Raw genomic sequence first — 24102 nt, 5'->3', positions numbered from 1 at the left:
AATAAACATTATTCCTTTGTTGATCACAGGAACATTTCATTTGTCCCGCTGAGAGCTGTATATGATTATGGCCACTTATCTTCTGTATAAGAGATGGTCTGTCTAAAGAAAACACCAGATATGTAACGTTAGGCAAGAGTTATTATATGAGCCTTCAGTAAATCGAATTGGTGTAAACTGAAAGGTGAAACAAACGTTTTGGAAAACAAACATCTTTAAAATATGTATTACCTGTGAGTCATCATGTCTCACTAACAAAAACTAGTCTAATTTATGTATTTTTTTAAGATAATGCGTCGTTGCCACTCGTTGTGTCAAGAGAAGAAGACGGCTGTGTTGTCTTTATGTTACTATGGCAACAGCTGCTTCTCAACAAACGGGAATCTGATTCGTTCCGAACAATAATTTGAGGGATGCATGCATAATTAAAAATATAAATGCCTAAAACCGATAACATTGAACATTTGAATGATTTTGTTTTGTTTTGGGGTTTTTTGCAAAAAAAAACAAATTTGATATTTTCCAAAAAAGTAGGCTACATAAGAGGGACGGTCTTCATGAGGTTGTTCACGAGCATCCTTGCTGGGCACATTTGCGCAAAAATGTCATTGACAATCCTACTATTATAATCAGTTTTATTTTAAATGCAATAATAATACTAATAAATTAAAAAATATTAACACATCTGTTGGTCATCGCCATAAAAAAAATCGATTGCCACTGGAGTGAAAATACCGAAAAATGTTCGTGTCTCTCCAGTGTACTCAAGCGCGTCCTTTCCACTCACATATGCGCAAAGTTATACATTTACACCAGGGGTTCTCAAAGTCTACATTCAAAGGTCCAAATCTGAATTTTCATCAGTGTCAAAGGTCCGGAACAATTGGTTATTACAAAACGTGTTTTTAATAAACATGCATAACATATAACAAATAAACACTCTTTTAAAAAAAAAAGGTTCCCTTTGCATTCAAAATACTTTAATAATAAGTGCAAAAGAATTAATTTAAGTGTCAGCAGTAGAAGTCGACCTATAATGTTTTTTTCTCTGGCCAATGCCGATATTTAGAAATCAGGGCAGCCTATGGCCGATACATGATGCTGATTTTTTGGGCCGATTTTCTCTTTTTTTCCCTTTATATCAAAAGAGAGTTTGCGTAAATGGTTATTGCAGGGCACAAGATAGTAAGAGTAGTAGTAGTAGCCTAATTCATAGTAATAATACATGGCTCAAAACTTAAGCACCTTCTCAAAACAGTTCTGAAGCATGCTTTTTTGTTTATGTTTGCTGACAGACACCAGTGTTTCCCGCAGACTAGCAAATGCAAGTTGATTCTCTGCCAGCAGGAGGCGCTGTTGGAGCGTGATATATAGCTGTTTCCCCGGTAACGACTGTAATCAAATAAGCGCTACTTTATCAGCCATTACAGGAAAAACCAAATGGAAATTGGCATCAAAGCTTTTCTGAAGAAAACGGACGGTTCTTTTAAAAGATACAGTCATATAAAAACACCCGCGCAGCATTTTACTTTTGAAACGCGCAGTGCTCAGATTATTCAACGAAGTATAAGCCTTTTGTAAAATCTATTTGTAGCGGTCAGTTTTGATATTGTGACAAGCCGCCACAAATAAATGTATACACTGGGCACTGCTATAAGACAAATTGCCATAATATAAGTGATAGCAAAACAAAACAAAAAAATTAAAATATTAGCGGTGAAATGTCGCCCGATTATGTCAAACGTCATACGCTCACTGGATGTCACGATGACAATAAATGTCATGAAGGAAAAGTTTCAATATCTCGCCTGCAATTTCGGACCTTCTCCAAAAGACATAAAAAATAAGAATAAATAAACAAATGATTTACAAGTTCAACATGCGTTTATCGAAGTAGGAAATATAATTAGTGTTCTTGAAATATGAAATAGAAGCGGGTCCGGATTGAATTCCCTCCGGGTCCGGATCCGGACCGGAGTCCGGACTTTGAGAAGCACTGATTTACACTATAGTATAATTTCTTTACCTTGGCCCAATTGTTGTATTTGCATGTGTCGTTTACCACTCGACACAGACTGAAATAACGTATACTGTACTACTGTTAGCTGAGAAGAAAGTGTAACCGCGTGGGAATCTGAGTTTAGTTACTACTAGCTCGTGTGTGCTAACGTTAGCTAAGGTTTAAGTGGAAACACACATCCGACACGAGGAGATAGAAAATGCCACCAAAAGGAAAGGGTGGCAAAGGTGCTAAAGGTAAACAACTGATATATAATGCTGCATGAACATAATCTAACACATGACTCCATATCTAAGTTTATAGCATATAATTTGATTGTTGCAGTAATATTTATGCTGCTATGCTAGCTAGCAGTTTGCAGTGTTTGAGGCTAACAGATGCTAAACATTGTTACACTCTGCTGTACTTCTGTCGATTTAGTCTCGTTTTTCACAAGACCAGCTAGTGTTAATGAAATATTTCGGGCTATTGTATCTTAACTAAATGTGTTAAGAGTGTTAAATCCGTGAGGAGTGTGGCCAAGTGTGTGATGCGCTTAATATGGTTATTTCAAAATACTTAATATATCAAGTGTAGCTACATACAAATGGATCGGTATTATCTTAGTTGCATAGTTGTACTTTTAAGATGCTAACATTTGTATTGGAACAGGGGCAGCTGCTTCAGGCAGTGGAGACAGTGATAAGAAGGAGAAGGCTCAGAAAGGAGGTACAGCTGTAAAGGTAAACATCTGTATACTGTATCTGCATAAAAATGTTACTTACAAATACTGTAAATTTTAACTGGAAAAAAAAAAAGGTGTGTGTATATATATATATATATATATATATATATATATATATATACACACATATACACACACACACACACACACACACACTGGCCACTTTATTAGGTACACCTTGCTAATACCAGGTTGAGATCTGGTGACTGTGGAGGCCATTTGAGTAATGTGAACTCGTCATGTTCAAGAAACCAGTCTGAGATGATTTGAGCTTTGTGACATGGTGCATTATCCTGCTGGAAGTAGCCATCAGAAGATGGGTACACTGTAGTCATAAAGGGATGGACATGGTCAGCAACAATACTCAGGTAGGCTTTGGCGTTTAAACGATGCTCAGTTGGTACGAAGGGGCCCAAAGTGTGCCAAGAAAATATCCCCCACACCATTACACCACCATCACCAGCCTGAACCGTTGAGATAGGCAGGATGGATCCATGCTTTCATGTTCTTTACTCCAAATTCTGACCCTACCATCTGAATGTCGCAGCAGAAAATCGAGACTCATCAGACCAGGCAACGTTTTTTCCAATCTTCTATTGTCCAATTTTGGTGAGCATGTGTGAATTGTAGCCTCCGTTTCCTGTTCTTAGCTGACAGGAGCGGCACCCGGTGTGGTCTTCTGCTGCTGTAGCCCATCTGCTTCAGGGTTCGACGCGTTGTGCGTTCAGAGATGGTATTCTGCATACCTTGGTTGTAACGAGTGGTTATTGGAGTTACTGTTGCCTTTCCATCATCTCTAACCAGTCTACCCATTCTCCTCTGACATCAACGAGGCATTTTCGTCCACACAACTGCCGTTCACTGGATATTTTCTCTTTTTCGGACCATTCTCTGTAAACCCTAGAGATGGTTGTGCGTGAAAATCCCAGTAGATCAGCAGTTTTTGAAATACTCAGACCAGCCCGTCTGGCACCAACAACCATTCCACGTTCAAAGTCACTTAAATCCCCTTTCTTCCCCATTCTGATGCTCGGTTTGAACTTCAGCAAGTCTTCTTCACCACATGTAGATGCCTAAATGCATTGAGTTGCTGCCATGTTATTGGCTGATTAGCAATTTGTGTTACCAAGCAATTGAACAGGTGTACCTAATAAAGTGGCCGGTGAGTGTATAAATATAGTTTTGCTTGATGTATTAAAATAACTAAAACTAAAACTGAAACACAAAATAATAATAAAAACTATATCAAACCTAAATCAAATAATCAAAATGACTAAAACTAAAAATGAAAACATGAAAAAAAAAACTAATTCAAAATTGTAATTAAATTATAGTAGTGACAGAATTGTAAAATAACACTGGTTTACTGTTATGGACTGTTATATATTGTATACTGTTACGACATAAGTTCTTTGAATAACAGCTTCAAGTTCCTATGAATATGCATTTGTTATAATATGAATATTAAATTATTTATATGAATAAATTAGTCAAGGTAGTTCATAACTGTTTAGAGATGTTTAAATGTTCATTTATGAAGGTGTATATACTACTCATTATTTTGATACATGAAATTAGACTAACATTTTTACATTTCACATTTTACATTTTAACGGCCTGTGTTGGCACTTTCTATTTTTGTTTTAAATTGACCATCTTGTGTCATTTTTCATATAGTACAAGATGCAAATGATTGTACTGTTCAAAGAAGTCTCAAGAAGCTTTAAATGAATGATATGAAGTCACTTTCAAACCACCATTTAAATTAATAACATTTTTGTTGATTATGTATCACTCCCCAGGTTCGGCATATTCTATGTGAAAAGCATGGTAAGTGTATGGAAGCAATGGAGAAGCTCAAGTCTGGCATGCGCTTCAGTGAGGTGGCAGCACAATACAGTGAGGACAAAGCCAGACAAGGAGTAAGACATTTTTTATGTATAAAAACAGTGGATTAGTAGCAGTAATGTGACTTGCATGATGTGGAGTTTAAAAAAATCCTATAGTTCCTATGGGGACTATTTGTTTTTTACCAGCAGATGGCATTCAATGCACTATCCATGCTGGAAAATTCTTCAGAGTCTAATTTGCATTGGATACTGAACCCATATTATTCTAGGGAATTTCAGTAACACTAACGTACAGCCTTTCTGAATCATTTTGGTTTAAAATAAGTTATATATAAGAATATATGTTTGTAATAATAATAAATCAATTATAAAAAGTGTTTATCAGTACTGTATTATAATTTGAATTGTGCACTGAGGTAGAAATGTAATTCACCTGGGAAAAGCTGTTGCCTAGTACCTTTAGAGCTGTATGTACTTTTAATTTGACAGTTTTGATTAAAGTATGTTTTAGTCATTCGGTAATTTGTTATTTTTTTTTTTAAGTATCAGGACAACCTTAACAACACCTTGAATAGTTTTAAAGTTGTGATTTGCATACAGGGTGACCTTGGCTGGATGACAAGAGGATCAATGGTGGGACCATTTCAGGATGCAGCGTTTGCACTACCCATCAGCACTATGGACAAACCTGTATACACTGATCCTCCTGTGAAAACAAAGTTTGGTTATCACATAATCTTGGTTGAAGGCAAAAAATAGCTTGATGATGTAGTAAAAATTCCTTTTGGTTAATCTACAACACAGCATTTACAACAGCAACATTTTGCAGTCATTTAAGATTTATATATATATGACCATGTAAATAGCAGCCAATAAAAACTGATTCATTAAACTGTTTTGATGAATTTGTCTCGGTGTGGTTTTTCACAAATTTTGTTGTAACATATTTCTAGTAAGCCTTCTTTCACTTACACTACTGATGCTTTCCATATGCAACATAAGTCAGTTTTTTTAAACTACAGAACTAGAATATTATGTTAATATTACATCCTGAAGAACTAACAATACATTCTCTTACTTCACTGCATAAAGTATAGAATATGATTTGGATTTTACAATTATTTGCTTATTGGCTTGTGAAACTACAGAACAAGACATGTGTGTTATTAATAATATTAAGACTAGAACTATTATAGCCGTGACCTGAAGTGCACTAGCAGTAACAGCAAATCAATGATGCGCTTTCGCTTCATTGTCTCTAGACCTTATTGGCTGAAAAACATGGAGTCAGATGACGCAATGTTTCCGGGTGGAACAGCACGAGCCGGAGGTAACTGTCGGTCATTGAGCTTGGCAGCGAGAGAGACTGAAACACACAAACCGGCTCTGAAGGTAAGATTTAACCGGCTAGTGTTACTCTTATAATCTTAACACCTCAGGGATTCTTAACGAGGGAATTGTTTTCTCGTTTTTTTCTTGTTTACTGCGACAACTTTACAGATGGCTGAAAGCGTTAAAGGGAACGCTAGCTTGCTAACGACGGACTGTTTCATCAAATCTGAATATTACACGTCATTACTAGGTCTGAATGAAGATTAAAGTGTGTGCGTAGAGTTTTAATACATGATGGTTCAATATGAGGATCGGTGATGGAAAAGCATGTCTTGGCATCCCTCATGATGATGATGATGATGATGATGCTGCTGCGTTTGACGTTTCGCATCCGACAGAGCGCCATCATCATCTTCATCATCACATTCAAAAGACCAGACAAGGCGGAATAAAAGAGCTTTAAAAGATTCCATTATTCAAAAATCAGTCGTGTTCCATTTATTGAAACGAGCCGTTTCCACGGTGATGAACGGAACACGTGTAATGTTCTAGAGCCGAGGCGGCGTTTCGAACATCCTGTGATATATTCTATATATCTTAGAGGTCGGAAAACCTTATTATCGAAAACTATGAGATAAAGTACCCTCGTATTTATGTTTTATGCTATTTCTTACTTTATCTGAGCGTTAAATAGTTTCAAACTAAATGTTTACAGAAGGAGTTGTAATCACAGCCACTCAACAGCAGTATTGATGTGTACTTTGAAAGTGTACATGCAGGTCAACTTGTCATAAGGTGTCCTTCTAGTAAACAGAGGTCGGTTTGTAAAAGATGATGATAAAGATAATGGGATCAGATTCAGGATCTGCTGAAGATCTGGTCCATGAGTGGGGTGAGCCGGAGGGATTGATATCATTGTCTGTCTCTGCTCACTGGGTTCACATTGAGTATAACCTTTGTACAGGTTTCAGCTCATCAGGGCAGATTAAAAAATTGCATTAGTCAGCATCAACATTTTAATTTGTAAATTAATTCGTTATTAGGTAATGTAATTAACTTGGGATGAGCAAAGGTAGAGCTTCAATTAATTCGATACTCCCAGTGTGAGGTATGTGAATGATTAAGTATTGACTATTTAATTGTAGACTAACTTTTTCCTCGTTTTTACATTTTTGATTAACTATTATGTGAACATTAGATGATGGCAAGAGTAAAGTTTTTTTTTTTTTAAATTACAGAAAAATGTAAATATTTAGCAAATGAATATATATATATATATATAGGCTATATTTGTGTGTATATATATATATACAGTGTGGCAAATAAGTATTTGATACACTGCCGATTTTTCTAGTTTTCCGACTTACAAAGAATGGAGAGATCTGTCATTTTCATCGTAGGTACACCTCAACTGTGAGAGACAGAATATTACAAAATAAAAAAAGATTCACATTGTATGATTTTTGAATAATTAATTTCCATTTTATTGCATGAAATAAGTATTTGATACAATAGAAAAATAGAACTTAATATTTGGTACAGAAACCTTTGTTTACAATTACGGAGGTCAGACGTTTCCTGTAGTTCTTGAGCAGGTTTGCACACACTGCAGCAGGGATTTTGTCCCACTCCTCCATACAGGTCTTCTCCAGATCTTTCAGGTTTTGGGGCTGTCGCTGGGCAACACGGAGTTTCAGCTCCCTCCATAGATTTTATATTGGGTTCAGGCAGTGTTGGGGAAAGTTACTTTTAAAAGTAATGCATTACAATATTGCGTTACTCCCTAAAAAAGTAACTAATTACGTTACTTAGCTACTTTTTATGGAAAGTAATGCGTTACGTTACTTTTGCGTTACTTTTTAAATATGAGCAGGGCTTGATTGTTTTTAATACAAGAAATTACATTAATACAAATGTAAAAGCCCTGTATCTTGTGAAGGAAAAGTAAATTCACGTCTGTAAAGTAAAACTCAGGATAAGAAGGTTTAACACTCTTCGGCAATAAAAAAACAATGAAGTACAATTGCTAGTTTATCTAAAGTCATTGTTGCTTATTAATATGGTTGAACTGGATCATCAAAGGTCAGCAGCAAAGACATTGGTTTATAAAATGGGATTAGATACATTTGTGTTGTTTAACATATTTAATTATTGCAGGTTTGCGTCATATTCTGAGTTTGCATTTCACTGTTTTAATTCATTTTGATGAATACTAAATCTGTTTTTTGCGAGTGGGATGAATTAATGCATTCACATTTAGTCTAGAACTACAGTAACATGTTCACACAGCGCACTGCCAGTCAAAAAATGGGGAAAAAGTAACTGGCGTTACTTTTTTGAAAAAGTAACTCAGATATTTTCTTGTAAATTAAAAAGTAATGCGTTACTTTACTAGTTACTTGGAAAAAAGTAATATTATTACGTAACTCGCGTTACTTGTAATGCGTTACCCCCAACAGTGGTGTTGAGACTGGCTAGGCCACTCCAGGACCATGAAATGCTTCTTACGGAGCCACTCCTTAGTTTTCCTTAGAAGACCCAACCACGACCCATCTTCAATGGTCTTACTGAGGGAAGAAGGTTGTTGCCCAAAATCTCACGATACATGGCCCCATCCATCCTCCCCTCAATACGGTGCAGTCGTCCTGTCCCCTTTGCAGAAAAGCACCCCCAAAGCATGATGTTTCCACCCCCATGCTTCACGGTTGGGATGGTGTTCTTGGGATTGTACTCATCCTTCTTCCTCCAAACACGGCGAGTGGAGTTTATACCAAAAAGTTCTATTTTGGTCTCATCTGACCACATGACCTTCTCCCATGCCTCCTCTGGATCATCCAGATGGTCTCTGGCAAGCTTCAGACGGGCCTGGACATGTGCTGGCTTGAGCAGGGGGATTTTAATCCATGATGGTGTAGTGTTACTAATGGTAACCGTTGAGACTGTGGTCCCAGCTCTCTTCAGGTCATTGACCAGGTCCTCACGTGTAGTTCTAGGCTGATTCCTCACCTTTCTCAGGATCATTGATACTCCACGAGGCGAGATCTTGCATGGAGCCCCAGTCCGAGGGAGATTGACAGTCATCTTGAATTTCCTCCATTTTCTAATAATTGCGCCAACAGTTGTCGCCTTCTCACCTAGCTGTTTGCCTATTGTCCTATAGCCCATCCCAGCCTTGTGCAGGTCTACAATTTTGTCCCTAGTGTCCTTAGACTGCTCTTTGGTCTTGCCCATAGAGAGGTTGGAGTCTGATTGATTGAGTGTGTGAACAGGTGTCTTTTATACAGGTAACTGTATAAATTAATACAGGTAATGAGTGGAGGATAGGAGGGCTTCTTAAAGACAAACTAACAGGTCTGTGAGAGCCAGAATTCTTGCTGGTTGGTAGGTGATCAAATACTTATTTCATGGAATAAAATGGAAGTTAATTATTTAAAAATCATACAATGTGATTTTCTGGATTTTTTTTTTATTCTGTCTCTCACAGTTGAGGTGTACCTACGATGAAAATGACAGATCTCTCCATTCTCTGTAAGTGGGAAAACTTGAAAAATCGGCAGTGTATCAAATACTTATTTGCCCCACTGTGTGTGTGTGTGGGCTATATTTGTGTGCGTATTTTATAATAGTGATGTCTAAATTCATTTATAGTATTTAAACTTTAGTTGATTTTTGTTTTAAGACAAAAATTTTATATCGAAAGCATAAATATGGCTGATCGTTATCTGCCAGATTGTTAATACTGGTGCATCCCTAATATACATTATATTGTTATCAGCATTGCCCAGTAAAGTTGGTCTTTCTTACATTTAAATGTAATATTTAGCAAATTGCAAAATTAATAGGCTATATATTTCTCCTGTGAAACAGTATAACTGTGATGTCTACATTCACTTCTAACATTTAAAAAAATGGTAGTTTTTAGTGTTTTTATTTTGACAAAAAAGTCCAAATTTAAATATTGACCATTTACTGCCCACAAAAAATAAAAATACATACATACTGGTTGACTAGTAGGTGGTCTTTCTTATATTAGAATAGCAGACATTTGTTTTGCCCAAGCCATGAACAGTATATCAGGCTGTGGATTGTGTCAACATCACACACCATTTCACCTGGACTAATCACAACTTGATCTCTGAACCAAAATGTTGTCAGTCTAAACAAACAAGAAAGCGCTTACTAACTGCCATAGTAAGAGAGGTTTGGTTATCTGCTGTTATTGAGTGTCTTGCTGAGTCAGTGGAGTAAGTGTGACCTTTTGCCATTAGCTCATACTTTTGCAACAGCCCCTGCAGCTGGTCATACTTGTCTTCACCGTCAGTAAGGACTTGTGTTTCAAGGGATCTAATTTCATAGACAATACCCAGCTTGGCAGCACTGTAACAGGACGATGCAAAGCTATGTAAATTTTCTAGGTCTTTGTGTACAGGTTGTAACAGTACTGTTAAGGTGATGTTTCTGTTCCATATATGAGCAACACATTTCTACTTCCTTAATCTGACACCAGTCATGTGATCAAGAGATTACCTTATTTTACTGACGCCTGAGATGAAGTTATCTTAAGCCAGAGTTCACTTACGTGGCTAATGACTGAGATAAAGTGTTTCTGCTAAACTCAAGGAAACAGATTTGTTTTAATTATTTTGGGTGTTTCCTTGAAATCTGAACCCATGGCCTTGACATTTCTGTCATGCTGCACCCGCAACTGGAACGCTAGATAAAACAAGTGTATCAAGTTTAATCTGTACAAACATTAATAGATGTTTGGCAACAGTGTGCTTTAATGTCATGCCGTTTGTCTTTCCACCCTGTCTTTAGGCTAGGGCAGCCGCCGCAGGATGTTTGTGACTTCATACTAGTCGTTAAATGAAAACCAGTGAGACGCTATTCACTGGCCTGGAATGTGTCTTTTTGTGCGGCGCATGTGACCGTGTCCTCTAATAAGCCTCATTAAAGCAGCTGAATGAATACAAACTGTTCCGCTTAAAGCCTCAAACTCGATTTTTTTTCATATAAATGTCTCGTAGGGCTGTGTTTCAGTTGAGTACACTTGAATAACATTTCCTTTATTTGTTACTCTCAGGTTGCGCATTTTGGAGCTACATATCAGACACTTCGCTAATCTATCTGAACTTTGATCTGGGATTCTTAGTTGGACACAGGGCAATAAACTCGCTCTCTCTCAGGCTTGGCCTGATCCCTTCATCTTTCAGTCCCCTTCAGCTTCTCAGCAGATGTGCGTCTGAACATGGACCTGAGTACCGTTCTCTTGTTCCCAGTACACGTAGTAGTGTGGCTCTACTCGCTCTTGAGCTTTCTACCATGGTACTTCCTGACTGGAGCTCAGAAAAAGAAAGCCCTGGCAAAAAGGCTCAAATCCAAGTCAACCACCGGTCAGGCTGATGGGCCGTATCGTTCCGTGGATTGCTTCGACTCCCTGGTTACGGAGGACTTCGCTGGAAAAGACACCCTTGATAAGCTGTTTGATAATGCAGTGGAGCGTTTCAGTAAAGCGGACTGCCTGGGAACCAGAGAAGTTCTGAGCAAAGAAAATGAGCCGCAGCCGAGTGGGAAGGTCTTCAAAAAGGTACGACGTCCTCTGACATATTCTGTAAGGCTATGGTCACAATACAAGCCAATGTGCCTAATTCTAATTTTCTGCTCAAATCCAATTAATTTAGTGAGGTTGTTCATATGACCTTTTTAATTTAGCTCATATCAGATGCTGGTCTAAACAAGCGACTCTCCTAAACTGGAATGTGTGTATAAATTATGATAACATCTTAAACAAATTTTATTTATAAATGTATACTACTGTTTAAAGGTTTGGGGTTGCAAGATTTTTTTGGTTTCTTAAAAGAAGTCTCTTATGCTCACCAAAGCAGCATTTCTTTAATAAAAAAATACAGTAAAATAGTGAAATATTATTACAGTTTGAAATAACTGTTTTGTATTTTATTATATTCTAAAATAAATTTTATTCCTGTGATTCAAAGCTGAATTTTCAGCATCATTACTCCAGTCTTCAGTGTCACATGGTTTGTCAGAAATCATTCTAATATGCTGATTATTTTAACATTTTTGTATTTCTTTATTTGAAATGTAAATCTTTTGTGATAATGTAAAAGTCTTTACTGTGATGTTTGATCAATTTGATGCATTCATTTTGAAAAGTCATTTCTTTCAAAATTAATCTTACTGACCCCAAACATTTGTTAGTTTAATAAATGTTAGTTTATAAATTTTGACATTGACATACAAATCACATAAATTCCTACACAAAGGTGAGTCACATTGGGAAAAAAACTGACACACCTTATTTCCACATATATAATTGTGGATTGTAAAAATAGATGAATTGAAAATGTCAGATTCAGTATTAATTTTGCTGTTCACACTGTCATCCAACATTTGGGTCACATTCGAATGCAATGTGAACATTGCCAAAATTACCATTTGTTGAGAGAGGAAAAACTCCAAATTGAAGAAATATTTTTTTAATATAAAGGTGTTTGATGGTTTTGTCTTGGCAGTTAATTCTGGGCGATTATAAATGGTTGTCCTATGGGGAGATGGACACTCTGGTCAGTCAGTTTGGGAGCGGGTTGGCAGCACTTGGCCAACAGCCAAAAAGCACCATTGCGATTTTCTGTGAGACACGGGCAGAGTGGATGATCACGGCTCAGGCCTGCTTCAGACGCAATTTCCCATGTAAGGAAACAAATAATTTTTACTTTCACCTTCCCTTTTTTTCCCTAAGGAAAAATGATTTAAAGTGAGTCTTAAGTTTTATCCCTTCATGCTTTAATGTGATGACGCATGTACTGTGAATGTGTTGTTTGTCTTGATCTTCTTCTGTTAATCTGCGTTTCATATGGTTTTTGTAGTGGTCACCTTTTATGCAACTCTAGGAGAAGAGGCAGTGTCTTTCGGATTGAATGAGTGTGGAGCTACACACCTGGTCACCAGCATGGAATTGCTGGAAACCAAACTGAAGGTGAGCTAAAGACAGTTTCAAAGTTTCCTGTACTACTATCACTACAGATTCACAGCAATACAATATATTACTCAAGTTGATTTTTGAATTGAATGGGTTAAAATGGCATGGTACCATGAATTAGTGCCAACTTTCATGTTTTTCGATTCCATTCTCTTTGCTAACTGAAATCAGTGTAATCCATCTAACAAACAAACAAATTCCCAGTGCTTTTAAACAGGACTCATGATCTCATGGGTTATTAGTTTGAATCACTGAATGAACTCACTGAATCAATTAGAACAGTTAACAAAATAACATCTGACTCACTGAATCGCATGTATTCAGTCATGTATGGCTCGATGAATAACTTCAAGAAAAGGGTTTAAAGGGGTCATATGATGTGATTTCATGTTTTCCTTTGTCTTTGGAGTGTTGCAAGCTGTGTGTGCATATATAAGATCTGTAAAGTTGCAAAGATTAAAGTCTCAAACCCAAAGAGATATTCTTTATAAAAGTTAAGACTCTGCCACGCCCTTCTAAAACGGCTCATTTAGACACGCCCCCAAATGAATACGCAATGAAAGACGGCGTGACTCTTATTCTTGCTGTAGTATTGTTGTTGCCGCCGCCATGTCCTGGAGACGCTGTGTTTCGTTGTGAAAGAGAAAGTACTTTGTTTGGCCTTCCAAATGAGTACACAACTAGAAATCATTGGTTAAATTTATATTTACAACACTGTTCCAGAACAGTACAACGCAAATATTCAAGTCTGTGCAGCGCATTTTACGAAGGACTGTTTCCTGAACCTAGGAGAGAGTAGCCTACAATATGAACACTATGAATGGCTGTGAACAATATAAAGTGGGGCAATTCCAACTCACGCTTGAGGTATTCGGCCAGTCACAACGCACTGGATAGCTGGCCAATCAGAGCACACGCTTCTCAGAACGATAAGCTTTGTAAAAATCGGCGCATTTCAGAAAGGCGGAGCATAGAGGAGCAACAATAATGTACAGTACGTGGAAAATTGTGTTTTTTGAACCGCGTAAACGCATTTTTACACCAAATGCACTAAATAATGTTCTTTTTAGCAACATCATATGACCCCCTTAATCGGTAACTACAAGTCAGGCTCTGTACTGTACTCTGGACATTGATATTTGGTTGAATCCATGCTCTTATATCAGGTGACCAAAATTTTATGTCATGACCTGTTCTGATGCCAATGTCAACTTGACATAGAATACTGTTAAAAGCTGATGTTGATATCTTGTTGGCTTTAAGGTGTGGTATTAAGTAACCAAAATTCATGCCAGCAACATATTGACAAAACACCAGCATTTAGCCATGATGGTAACCAAAAACCAACGTCTGCTAAATGTCATGTTAACTTCCACACAGCTTTAATATAAAACATCATTAGATGTTGATATTTTGTTGGTTTAAAGTCATTGCATTAAGTAACCAAATTTAAACGCCATTCAATGTTGGGTTTTGATGTCAATCAGATTTTCAAACCAAAGTTTAACTTGACGTCTGGGTTTACTTGCCCTGCCACTTGAAATATTTATATTTTTCATTAAATATTCTGTTTCCATAACCATTTTTATTCCCCTACAGAGTGTTCTTCCACAAATCCCCAATCTGAGGCACATCATTTATGTGGACAGGAAGAGCATCAGCACAGCAGGACATCCACAGGGCATCCAGATCCACAGCATGCACTCTGTGCAAGAGCTGGGAGCCAAGCCAGAAAACCGTAAGAAAGGGCACCAACTTTACGGTTGACATTTTATTTATATGCTAATGAACCTTTTCAGTGATTGCCTGTACTTTACCCACAGTTCACCCATAAAATATTGATCTGAATAGAGATTTGCGCTGTAATTGATACATCTCTATCACCAGAGGAGAAAACAATGTGCGCTTTGTGTTGCAGTGAGCAGACCCATAGTGAAGCCCGTCCCGTCAGACCTTGCTGTTATTATGTACACCAGCGGCTCCACCGGTAGACCTAAAGGGGTGATGATCATTCACAGTAACCTGATAGGGGGCATGGCAGGCCAGTGCGAGAGGATACCTGGATTGGGGTGTGTATAAATATCAATAGGGTCCCACAGTGGCCACCCAGTTTTTCAGCAGACTTTGATCCAAAAGTGTTTTTTTTTATTTTTATATACATATAGTTTTCCCATTTATTTTCTTTAACCGTACATATTTTTTAACATATCTTAAAGTGTTATAAGCCAAAACGAAACCAACTAGCTATGAGGTGAAACACAACATTATACACTTTTTATATAAATATAAAAGGGATTTTTGCTTTTGGAACCTGATTGTTGCTTTCCATTAATGCAACAGTTCCTGACTGAAATGCTTATTAGTTTTGCTTTAATATGCCTGTATGCCTCCACAGACCAAAGGATACGTATATTGCCTATCTTCCTCTTGCTCATGTGCTGGAAATGACGGCTGAGATCTCATGTGTGACGTACGGCTGCAGAATCGGCTATTCCTCACCACAAACACTTTCTGATCAGGTACTGCACCTCAATTTACTTCAGGATCAGATCAATATAGTCACACATTTACACAAATGTAGGAGGTTTTTACAAAATAAGGAAATTATGTTAATTTCAGATGATTGAATGGCTTGTTTTTGCTTTGTAGTCCACCAAAATCAAGAGGGGAAGTAAAGGTGACTGCACCGTGCTGAAACCTTCTCTAATGGCCGCCGTACCTGTAAGTCTGACTCCTCTAAACATTTTCATCTGGTTTTATTCACACCAATCATGTTAAAATCTCACACTCCTGTTTCCTCTGTCAGGAAATAATGGACCGGATCAATAAGAACGTCATGAGTAAAGTGCAAGAGATGAACTTCGTGCAGAGAACCCTGTTCAAACTGGCCTACGACTACAAGCTGGGGCAGATCAAAAAGGGTTATGATGCACCCCTGTGCAATATGTAAGAGGAGATTAAAATAGGCCTTCGGGTAATCACATTTGCTCTTGTTAATGAGTCTGGAGTTTTAATCTTGGAGCCTTTGTTCCCTCATGTGTTCAGTTTGTTTAAGAAAGTGAGAGCTCTTCTGGGTGGAAACGTGCGTATGATACTGTCCGGAGGAGCCCCTCTGTCTCCCGCCACTCAGCGCTTCATGAACATCTGCTTCTGCTGTCCTGTTGGTCAGGGTTACGGTCTTACTGAGACCTGTGGAGCAGGAACTATAACCGAGGGTGAGGAGTCCTGCTACATCTGGACATCTTTTCCAGCCTATCTTGCACTGTTTATTTTAATATTACTTGTAGAGTCTTATTTTCGAAAAATGGTTAGAGCTTTATCTCAGTGTAAAGTAATGATGACATGATCTTATGTTGAGCAGTTGCTGACTATAGCACAGGACGAGTAGGAGCTCCTCTGATCTGCTGTGAGGTCAAACTCAAAGACTGGGCAGAAGGTTGGTAAATGCTACCAGTTTTCCTTATTGTAGATATCTTAAATCTTAAAGAAGTAATCCACCAAACATTCTGCCATTATAAACTCACTTTCATGTTCTTCCAAACTATAATGCTGTTATTTTGTTCTGTAGAACACAATTTAGACATTTCTGAAGCTCTTGCCATAAAACAGCATTATATTTTTACCACCATGGCTGTCAGTCTCTAAAATTGCTCTAAGACATGCACCATATATACCAAGCTTACTAAAGTAATGCGAAAGTTTGCTTTGAGGAACAGTCTTTCTTCACTTTTGCCAATACTTACATCAGCATTCCTGTAGCTCAAACAGTAGAGCATGGTGCAGAAACACAAGGCCATAGGTTCAATACCTAGAGAATGCATGAACTTATAATGTATCTTAATTCAATGTAAGATTTTGTTAAAAGCATCTGCCAAATGTGTAAATGTAATCTGATGGCGTCTAGATTAAAAAAAAAAAAATGTTGACGTCACTAGCCGGGTTTCCATCCTAAGTTGCAAATTTAACTTATGTGCAAAATTGGAATATTGCATAAAACATTTGGGAATAAGCACCGTTTCCATCCATTGAGTTGGAGAGATCAAAATCGTCACTTCCTGATAAACTGGCACTAAATATCACTAAGAAAAGTAGGAGAAGCCACTGATTATAATAATTCTCAAATATACTTGCACTTCGAGAGAGCAGATGAAACACAATAAATGCGGTCTTGCTTTCAGAGGTGAATGTCAGCTGTTTGGGAGCGCAGTCGTGGCAGACCGTTCTGGGAGGCCATTATACAGAAATTCGTGATGACAGACTTTGTTTGGGCACTTCAGAATGAGCATAACATTTCAGATGCCGTGCAACAAAATCAGTCTGCTGGTTAGTCGGGTTATGCCATCCCATAGAGCTGAGTCACATGACGTTTTTGATCACTCATGCAGGATTTATTTGCTAAATGCTTTTCCATCACCAATTATTCACATTAAGCCTTTTTCACACAAGTCAAAAATCACCTCAAGCGAGCGTAAAAACGTTTTTGCGAATTAAGGGATTTCTTTTCGAAATTTGGCGTTTCCATCACTCGTTTCTGATGTGAAACTTGAAAATGCGCATAAAAAGAGGGTGATGGAAACAAAGCTACTGACACCAAAAGCATCATGTTTGGTGTCACGTGAGCTTCAGGGAAGCAGTGTTGATATTGTTAGTAAAAAATATAAAAAATTGTTTCGTCCATTAAAATAAAGCTAAGTTAAACTGGCCACTAACTGAAATAAAATGCTCAAACTGAAGTAATAAAATTACTAAAACTAAAAATCATCATTAAAAAAGACAAAAGCACATACATTTACAGAACATTTATTAAAATGTACTACAAAAAATAACAGCTAATTAAAAATATTAATAAACACTATTGTAGTAAATAATACTAAAATAACGCTGCTGGTAAGATTATCTGTGAAATTTGTTTCTCACTCAGTTTCTAATTAGTGAAGTGCTGCACAATAATTCCTTTTGTCGTCTTTGGAAGAAAAAAATATCCGCATACAATTTTGAAACAACAAGAAGTTGAGTAAGAAGTGTCTTTTTTAAGGTGGAACTATTCAAACGGTTACATCTGTCGTGATTCTCCTTATACTTTAGGTGGCTATATGAAGCATGACAAGCCTCATCCACGGGGTGAGATCCTCATCGGAGGTCCTAATGTGACCATGGGCTACTCCCGGAGTGAAGGCTGTAATAATGAGGACTTCTTTGTGGATGAGAACGGCCAGCGGTGGTTCTGTACTGGTGATATAGGAGAGATGCACCCTGACGGTTGTCTTCAGATTGTCGGTATGTTTAGATTCAGCCTCATAATGAAGTCTTCTTTCTTGTTTTAGTTCAAATCATATATTTATGTTATCTATCTATATTATTCACATCTGTTGTATGCCTAGATCGCAAGAAGGACCTTGTGAAACTTCAAGCTGGGGAGTACGTCTCTTTAGGCAAAGTTGAGTCAGCTCTGAAGAACTGCCCTCTCGTTGACAACATCTGCGCTTACGCAAACAGGTTCGTATGCTTGGCTTTGTTTGACGCATATGGGATGTTACTGACCCTAACAAAGGGTCCTCTCTTTAGAACAGCAGACGTACTGTATACAGACCTCTTTTCTCTCTCTCTGCCCACCAGTGACCAGAACTACGTTATCAGCTTCATTGTTCCTAACCAAAAGAAGCTGACAGCTCTTGCCAATCAGAAGGGCATTGAGGGCACATGGGAAGAGATGTGCAACCACCCAGTAATGGAAAGGGAAGTTCTGAGAGAAATTAAAGAAGTTGCAACTTCAAGTGAGTATAACTTCCAGGATTTAAAGCAGCAAGGTATATGGTGTAAAAGTTCAAAATGAGGACACTGTATCAAAACATTCACTGAGCTAGCAGTAAATACTTTTATAATGTAACAGTGTTATTTTAATATTACTGAGTAGGGTTCGCGATTAATCTTATTCAAAATAAATTTGTTTACACGCTGTGTCTGTACTGTGTATATTTATTATGTATATATAAATACACACGTGTATATATATATTTTTTTTAATTATATGTATATATATTTATGCTTGTATATCATTTATATTATATATATAAATTTTATATAATATATATAAATTTTATATATAAATCTTACATATTTTTCCTTGGTATATACGTGTATGTGTTTGGATTTATATATACATAATCAAAATACACAGTATATACACACAGTATGTAAACAAACTTTTATTTTGAATGCGATTAATCACGATTAATTGTTTTGCAGCTCTATTACTGAGACGCTTATAATTTTTAGTAATATTTTCTATTTTTAGAATGTCTGTTTTATTATTTTAAATCGTTTTTTTATTCATTTTTATTTTATTCGTACATTCGTCATTTTAGTATGCCAATTTAAATGAAACAAAAATGAGAAATGTTGCTAGCTGAAATCATTTTAAGATAGTATTTCAATTAATTTTATTTCAGGGAACATTTTGTTTTTGGAATTAGTGGTTGTTAACTATAATAACCGTGGTTACAAAAAAAATCTATTTCATTTCAATGTTCTTTTGAACTTTAAAGCAGCACAACTGTTTTTAACATTGATCAAAAATAAGTTTCTTCTTGAGCAGCAATTTTTTCAAATGATTTCTGAAGATCATGTAATGACTGCTAAAAATTCAGCTTTGAATTGTTTGTAATATTTCCCAATATTATATGTATTTTTAATCAAATACATTGTAGTGTGCATAAAATGGTGTTGTATAAAATGTGGAATCAGAACATGTCTTCTAATGGTCTTCCCATCATTCTAGTTAAACTCCAGGGCTTTGAGACACCAGTTATGGTCCATCTGAGCCCGGAGCCTTGGACCCCAGAAACAGGCTTGGTGACGGACGCATTCAAACTGAAGAGGAAAGAACTGAAGAACCACTATCTCAACGACATCGAAAGAATGTATGGCCACAAGTAGGACCACTATCACAGCCAAAAACATCTTCATCAGCTCCTTGCTGTATATCAATAAATGTTAAACACCTTTTGCCACAACTGTCACCACTGCCCATTGCTTAGTGATGTGCACAAATTTTCAAAGACGAACAATGTCGATAAGCCGTCGGTCTGTATTTTTATTCCTGAGCTTTGTGGGCTTTTCATTCAGAGCTCTGTAGTCTCTCTGCTGTGAAATAGTTTACAATTAAAGTCGTAGCTGATTAGTTTGAGACCTGTTGGGTAAAGGACGATATTTATCATATCCAGCATTCACTAATTTCTCCTTTTAGTATACAAAAGGAGTGTCTTTTGAAAAGGATTTCATCCATACAACAGCGATATACTGCCATCACCTTGCGCTTTCTTTTTTCAAACGTGTGAAATTCTTTTGTTTGTAACAATGTTCACTTGTTTGGTTTAATAGAATTTGAGAACACAACCCGCTAGCTGAGGTGAAGTAATATATAGTGATGTTTCTGTGCCTTCTGATTTAAAAGTTGATTCCCTATTGGCTGCAAATTAGAATTTGATTCTTGTGCTTCATTCATGCAGTGCATTAGGAGTTAGTCTTCATAATGGTTACAAACCATGTTTATGTACTTGAGATTTTTTTTTTTTTTTTGGTAATGAAAATGTATGTCACTGAATTACAATGTTTTGAATACTAATTGATACATGGATTGACTCAGGACAGGTTGAGATGACTGGCGACTGGTTTATTGCTCATATATTGTTAGACTGAATTTAAATGAAGGGAACATTTTTAGGAATAGATTTTCCCTCTCAAGCCAGAGGTAAGGTTTGTATTGAATCTGTATCATCTTTTCATGTCAGATTTTCTTTTTCAAACTACTCGTTTTACTGTAAACAGTGTCTGATTGTCACAAGCTCTCTTGTCTGTCGCAAATTTCACTTCTGCAGGCTTTTAATATATTTGGTAATATGTCATTAAAACGGTCCTTAATATTTAATGTATAAAGCTGAAAGCAACAAAAAGAAAGTATTTAGAAATACAAACCAAGAATATGAATTTTGAGATTGAGGAACCCATCTCAGTCAGTTAATGTTATATTCTGTATTTTAATTTATTGGCTCAAACATTTTCATTTGAAACCTTGTTTAATTTATGCTTTCTTTAAGGAAGTGTGATCTGTACAGGCACAGTAATTTGTTATCTTGGATTACCAAGTGTCTCATCTAGAAAGTGTTTTATTTATAATTATTTTGTCATTTGCACTATTCTTTTCGTCAGGGACTTGTAGCTATTGTTAAATGAACAGCCATTAAGCCAACAAATTCAGCAGTTTCTTCCCCCCCACAGCCCTCAGGGTTACAGTCACTATACAGCACAAGACTATACAGCAGTCAAATGTTTGCATTGAGAAATTGTGAATTTGCTTGTAGGATGTTCTATGATGCTTATTTATTGTGGTTCAATGTATGTTATATTTGCCGAGGACAAGTAAAATGGTTTTCTACTCAAATTGTGTGGTATTCCATATTAGAAACTGTTTAATGGTCAATGTTTTTTTTTATTTACAGAACATACTTAGGTTGCAGTGTGTTTACAAATAATGAAAAAAGCCATACGAAAGATTTGAAGCTATGATTCAGTTTGCCCAGTCTTGAAAGCGAAAGCAGTCGCTTGCAATCTTCCATACTGGCTGGTCACTGTTAGGAGAGGCTTGGGCGGTTAATAAGAAATTCTGGTTGAAGAATCTCTGTTTGTTTCCGTCAAATTTCACTGAGCCAGCTGTAACCACCAACAAAGTCATTTGGCCTTGAGTTGCTTGTTCTGAAAAAAATAAATGGTATTTTATAAAACTACAGGAAAATATATTAATTAGTGCTGTCAAACGATTAATCGCATCCAAAATACCTTTTTGTTTACATATATACAGTACACATACATAATTATTATTTATATATAAACACACCTGCATAATTTTTTTATATTAAATATATTTATAGATCGTATGAATGTAAAGTAAATATTTTCTATATATATTGTATGTGCATTTACAGATACATAGTAAATATACACAGAACACACACATATATTATGCAAACAAAACCTTTTATTTTGGATGCGATTAATCGTTTTAAGATGTTGCATACCGTGCACAGGCTGGCAGTCAAGAGATTGCACTTGGAATTCACTGGAGGGAAGAGACTCGAAGAACTCTCCGAGAGCATCGTGACCTGAGACAGCATTTCCATTCCACACAAGCGTTGCTTTGTCCAGATACAGCCTTGTCAAATTCTGAAAACATTGATGCATTATCATGAAGCCTATTAGAAGTGCACTTCAAATGCATGAGAGGAGCATACCCTTCTTCTCTTGTCCATGCAGTCATAATAGATATTGACGAATTCATCCGAGTATCTGCATGACTGATCAACCAGAGTCCTGAAGTCCTGATCAGTGCCGAACACAATTGATGAGGACAGTTATGAAACATATTTGCATAAGCATTGTTCACATCAATGAACACTCACCACCGTTGAAGCCATGCTACTGAACGCGCACTTCACCGATCTCCCGCAGACTGTATTTAACTACTAATAAAACATCAAATAACCACAGCGATTTAAAATGTGGGCACGCGCCAAATGTAGGTAACATTACAGTATGTAAAGAAAAAAGACTTGTAATCGTAGTTTATGCCCACGTGGAAAACAATATCAGAATTTTGCTCTCTTACTCTTTTAAAAAACTAATCCTACATCGAGTAAAATGTGCTCAAACGCGTGTGTTCTTCGCGATTATTGCTCCGCCGGAAAATTACACCATTCTTCTTCTTCTTCTTCTTCTTCTTCTTCTTCTAGGATTTAATGGCGAGTGTCAACCCAATTTGAAAGGCGCATTCCCGCCACCTACTGGAAGGAGTGTGAAGCGAAACCGGTATCCTATATCCTATGAATTAATCCTGTTTCCTTTAAATAATCAACTAATTCGCGATATATTCTTGATTGATTATGTCCATCACCCAACAAGCTTGACTTAGTTGGAAACATTCTCTTTCATAAGCCTCACATTTTATCAGTACATGTTCTACATTTTCTGTTAACCCACATTTCCATTCTCATGTTTTCCTATTCTATGTAAGCATTGATTTAATAAACATTCTTGTTATTAAAGTTTCCAAATCTTCTTCTCTCTGAACCAACTTTCTCTTGTATACAGTATAAATGTCTATCTTTTGTTCCTTCTTTGGCTATTATCACTTTTATTTCTGTTTTAATGTCACGTCAATGTCTATTTGAGGATTTAACTGTAGGATTGATTCTTCTTTTATTAAAACATATCGCCTGAGTTTTTGCTACAGAAAAATGGAAACCCCATTCATTTGCCCAATTCTCTACATTATTAACAGCAGTCTGCATACACCTTTCCACAACGCACCATCACGATCTTCCTATCCCACTATCAACCATTGTAAAAATATCATCAATCATTAAGTTAAACAGAATTGGACTGCTAACGCTACCCTGAGGTGTTCCATTCTCTATTGTATGTATCTGAGAAAATGCAGTACACTCTTAAAACTAAAGGTGCTTCACGATGCCATAGAAGAACATTTGTGTCTAAATGGTTCCATAAAGAACCTTTAACATCTGAAGAACCTTTCTGTTTCATAAAAGGTTCTTTGTGGTGAAAGAAGGTTCTTCAGATTATAAAAAGGTAAGGAAGAGATGGTTCTTTAAAGAACCTTTGACTGAATGGTTCTTTGTGGAACCAAAAATGGCTTGAAGAACCTTTATTTTTAAGAGTTCTATTGAACAAGAAATTCCTGATCCAATTATATATTCTTCCTCTAATTTCCATTCTCTACACCATTATTCGAAGTTCCCACCAAAATACAAACATGACAAAAGGCCAAGCAAAGTGCATAAATAATGAACGCACAAACTTTAGAAATCTTATTGTTGTTGTTTAAATTTAATCCACTGTTCTTAAATATCCTGTTAGTAAGTTTACATCAATTCATATGTTAATTGTAAATGATATCACGATTAATTAATAAAAACGTCTTACGGTCATTTTTGAAGCCAAAATAGTACCTTTTCTCAAAACATTAATGACATATTTTTCATAGTTTTCTCAAAATTCTTTGTATTTTACACAAAAATGTAACACAACGCCAAAATAAATGTAAAGCAATTTGAGGGTAATCATTAAAAAGTACATATCATTATATATATATAATGTGATATAA

The 24102-nt window shown here is 36.6% G+C and overlaps 3 protein-coding genes across 6 annotated transcripts; 2 read left to right on the top strand and 1 right to left on the bottom strand.

Annotated features, from left to right (window-relative positions):
• Positions 1-458: 458 nt before the first annotated feature.
• Positions 459-5497, top strand: LOC306883766 (peptidyl-prolyl cis-trans isomerase NIMA-interacting 4-like). Of its 2 annotated transcripts, XM_079439235.1 has the most exons (5): positions 459-818; positions 2013-2256; positions 2672-2742; positions 4547-4666; positions 5195-5497. In XM_079439235.1, exons 2-5 carry the CDS (start codon positions 2220-2222, stop codon positions 5351-5353), a joined length of 387 nt encoding a protein of 128 aa, XP_079295361.1. In that variant the 5' UTR covers positions 459-818; positions 2013-2219; the 3' UTR covers positions 5354-5497. The 2 variants fall into 2 exon arrangements, with proteins under 2 accessions (XP_079295361.1, XP_079295362.1); XM_079439236.1 differs by lacking the exon at positions 459-818 and having other exon boundaries at positions 1397-2256.
• A 359-nt stretch (positions 5498-5856) lies between these two features.
• On the top strand, positions 5857-21363 carry LOC306883764 (long-chain-fatty-acid--CoA ligase 4-like). Its single transcript, XM_079439231.1, has 15 exons — positions 5857-5986; positions 11010-11513; positions 12460-12637; positions 12814-12923; positions 14526-14664; positions 14845-14995; positions 15322-15445; positions 15576-15647; positions 15733-15872; positions 15972-16141; positions 16288-16362; positions 18012-18203; positions 18308-18422; positions 18543-18700; positions 19705-21363. Exons 2-15 carry the CDS (start codon positions 11175-11177, stop codon positions 19860-19862), a joined length of 2121 nt encoding a protein of 706 aa, XP_079295357.1. The 5' UTR covers positions 5857-5986; positions 11010-11174; the 3' UTR covers positions 19863-21363.
• LOC306883765 (NTF2-related export protein 2-like) lies at positions 21075-23983 on the bottom strand. 3 transcript variants are annotated; one of them, XM_079439234.1, is made up of 5 exons: positions 23922-23983; positions 22382-22444; positions 22214-22300; positions 22001-22145; positions 21371-21677 (listed from the first exon to the last, which is right to left on the bottom strand). In XM_079439234.1, the coding sequence occupies exons 2-5, from the start codon at positions 22394-22396 to the stop codon at positions 21493-21495; spliced, it is 432 nt and encodes a 143-aa protein (XP_079295360.1). In that variant the 5' UTR covers positions 22397-22444; positions 23922-23983; the 3' UTR covers positions 21371-21492. The 3 variants fall into 3 exon arrangements, with proteins under 3 accessions (XP_079295358.1, XP_079295360.1, XP_079295359.1); XM_079439233.1 differs by lacking the exon at positions 23922-23983 and adding an exon at positions 22588-22703; XM_079439232.1 differs by lacking the exon at positions 23922-23983 and having other exon boundaries at positions 21075-21677; positions 22382-22716.
• Between the last annotated feature and the right edge of the window lie 119 nt (positions 23984-24102).

This window comes from Barbus barbus, assembly GCF_936440315.1.
Source record: "Barbus barbus genome assembly, chromosome: 17".
In the NCBI taxonomy this organism is placed as follows: domain Eukaryota; kingdom Metazoa; phylum Chordata; class Actinopteri; order Cypriniformes; family Cyprinidae; genus Barbus; species Barbus barbus.
Note: the sequence above shows the minus strand (reverse complement) of the source record. Positions and strands in the feature narration are given on the sequence as shown.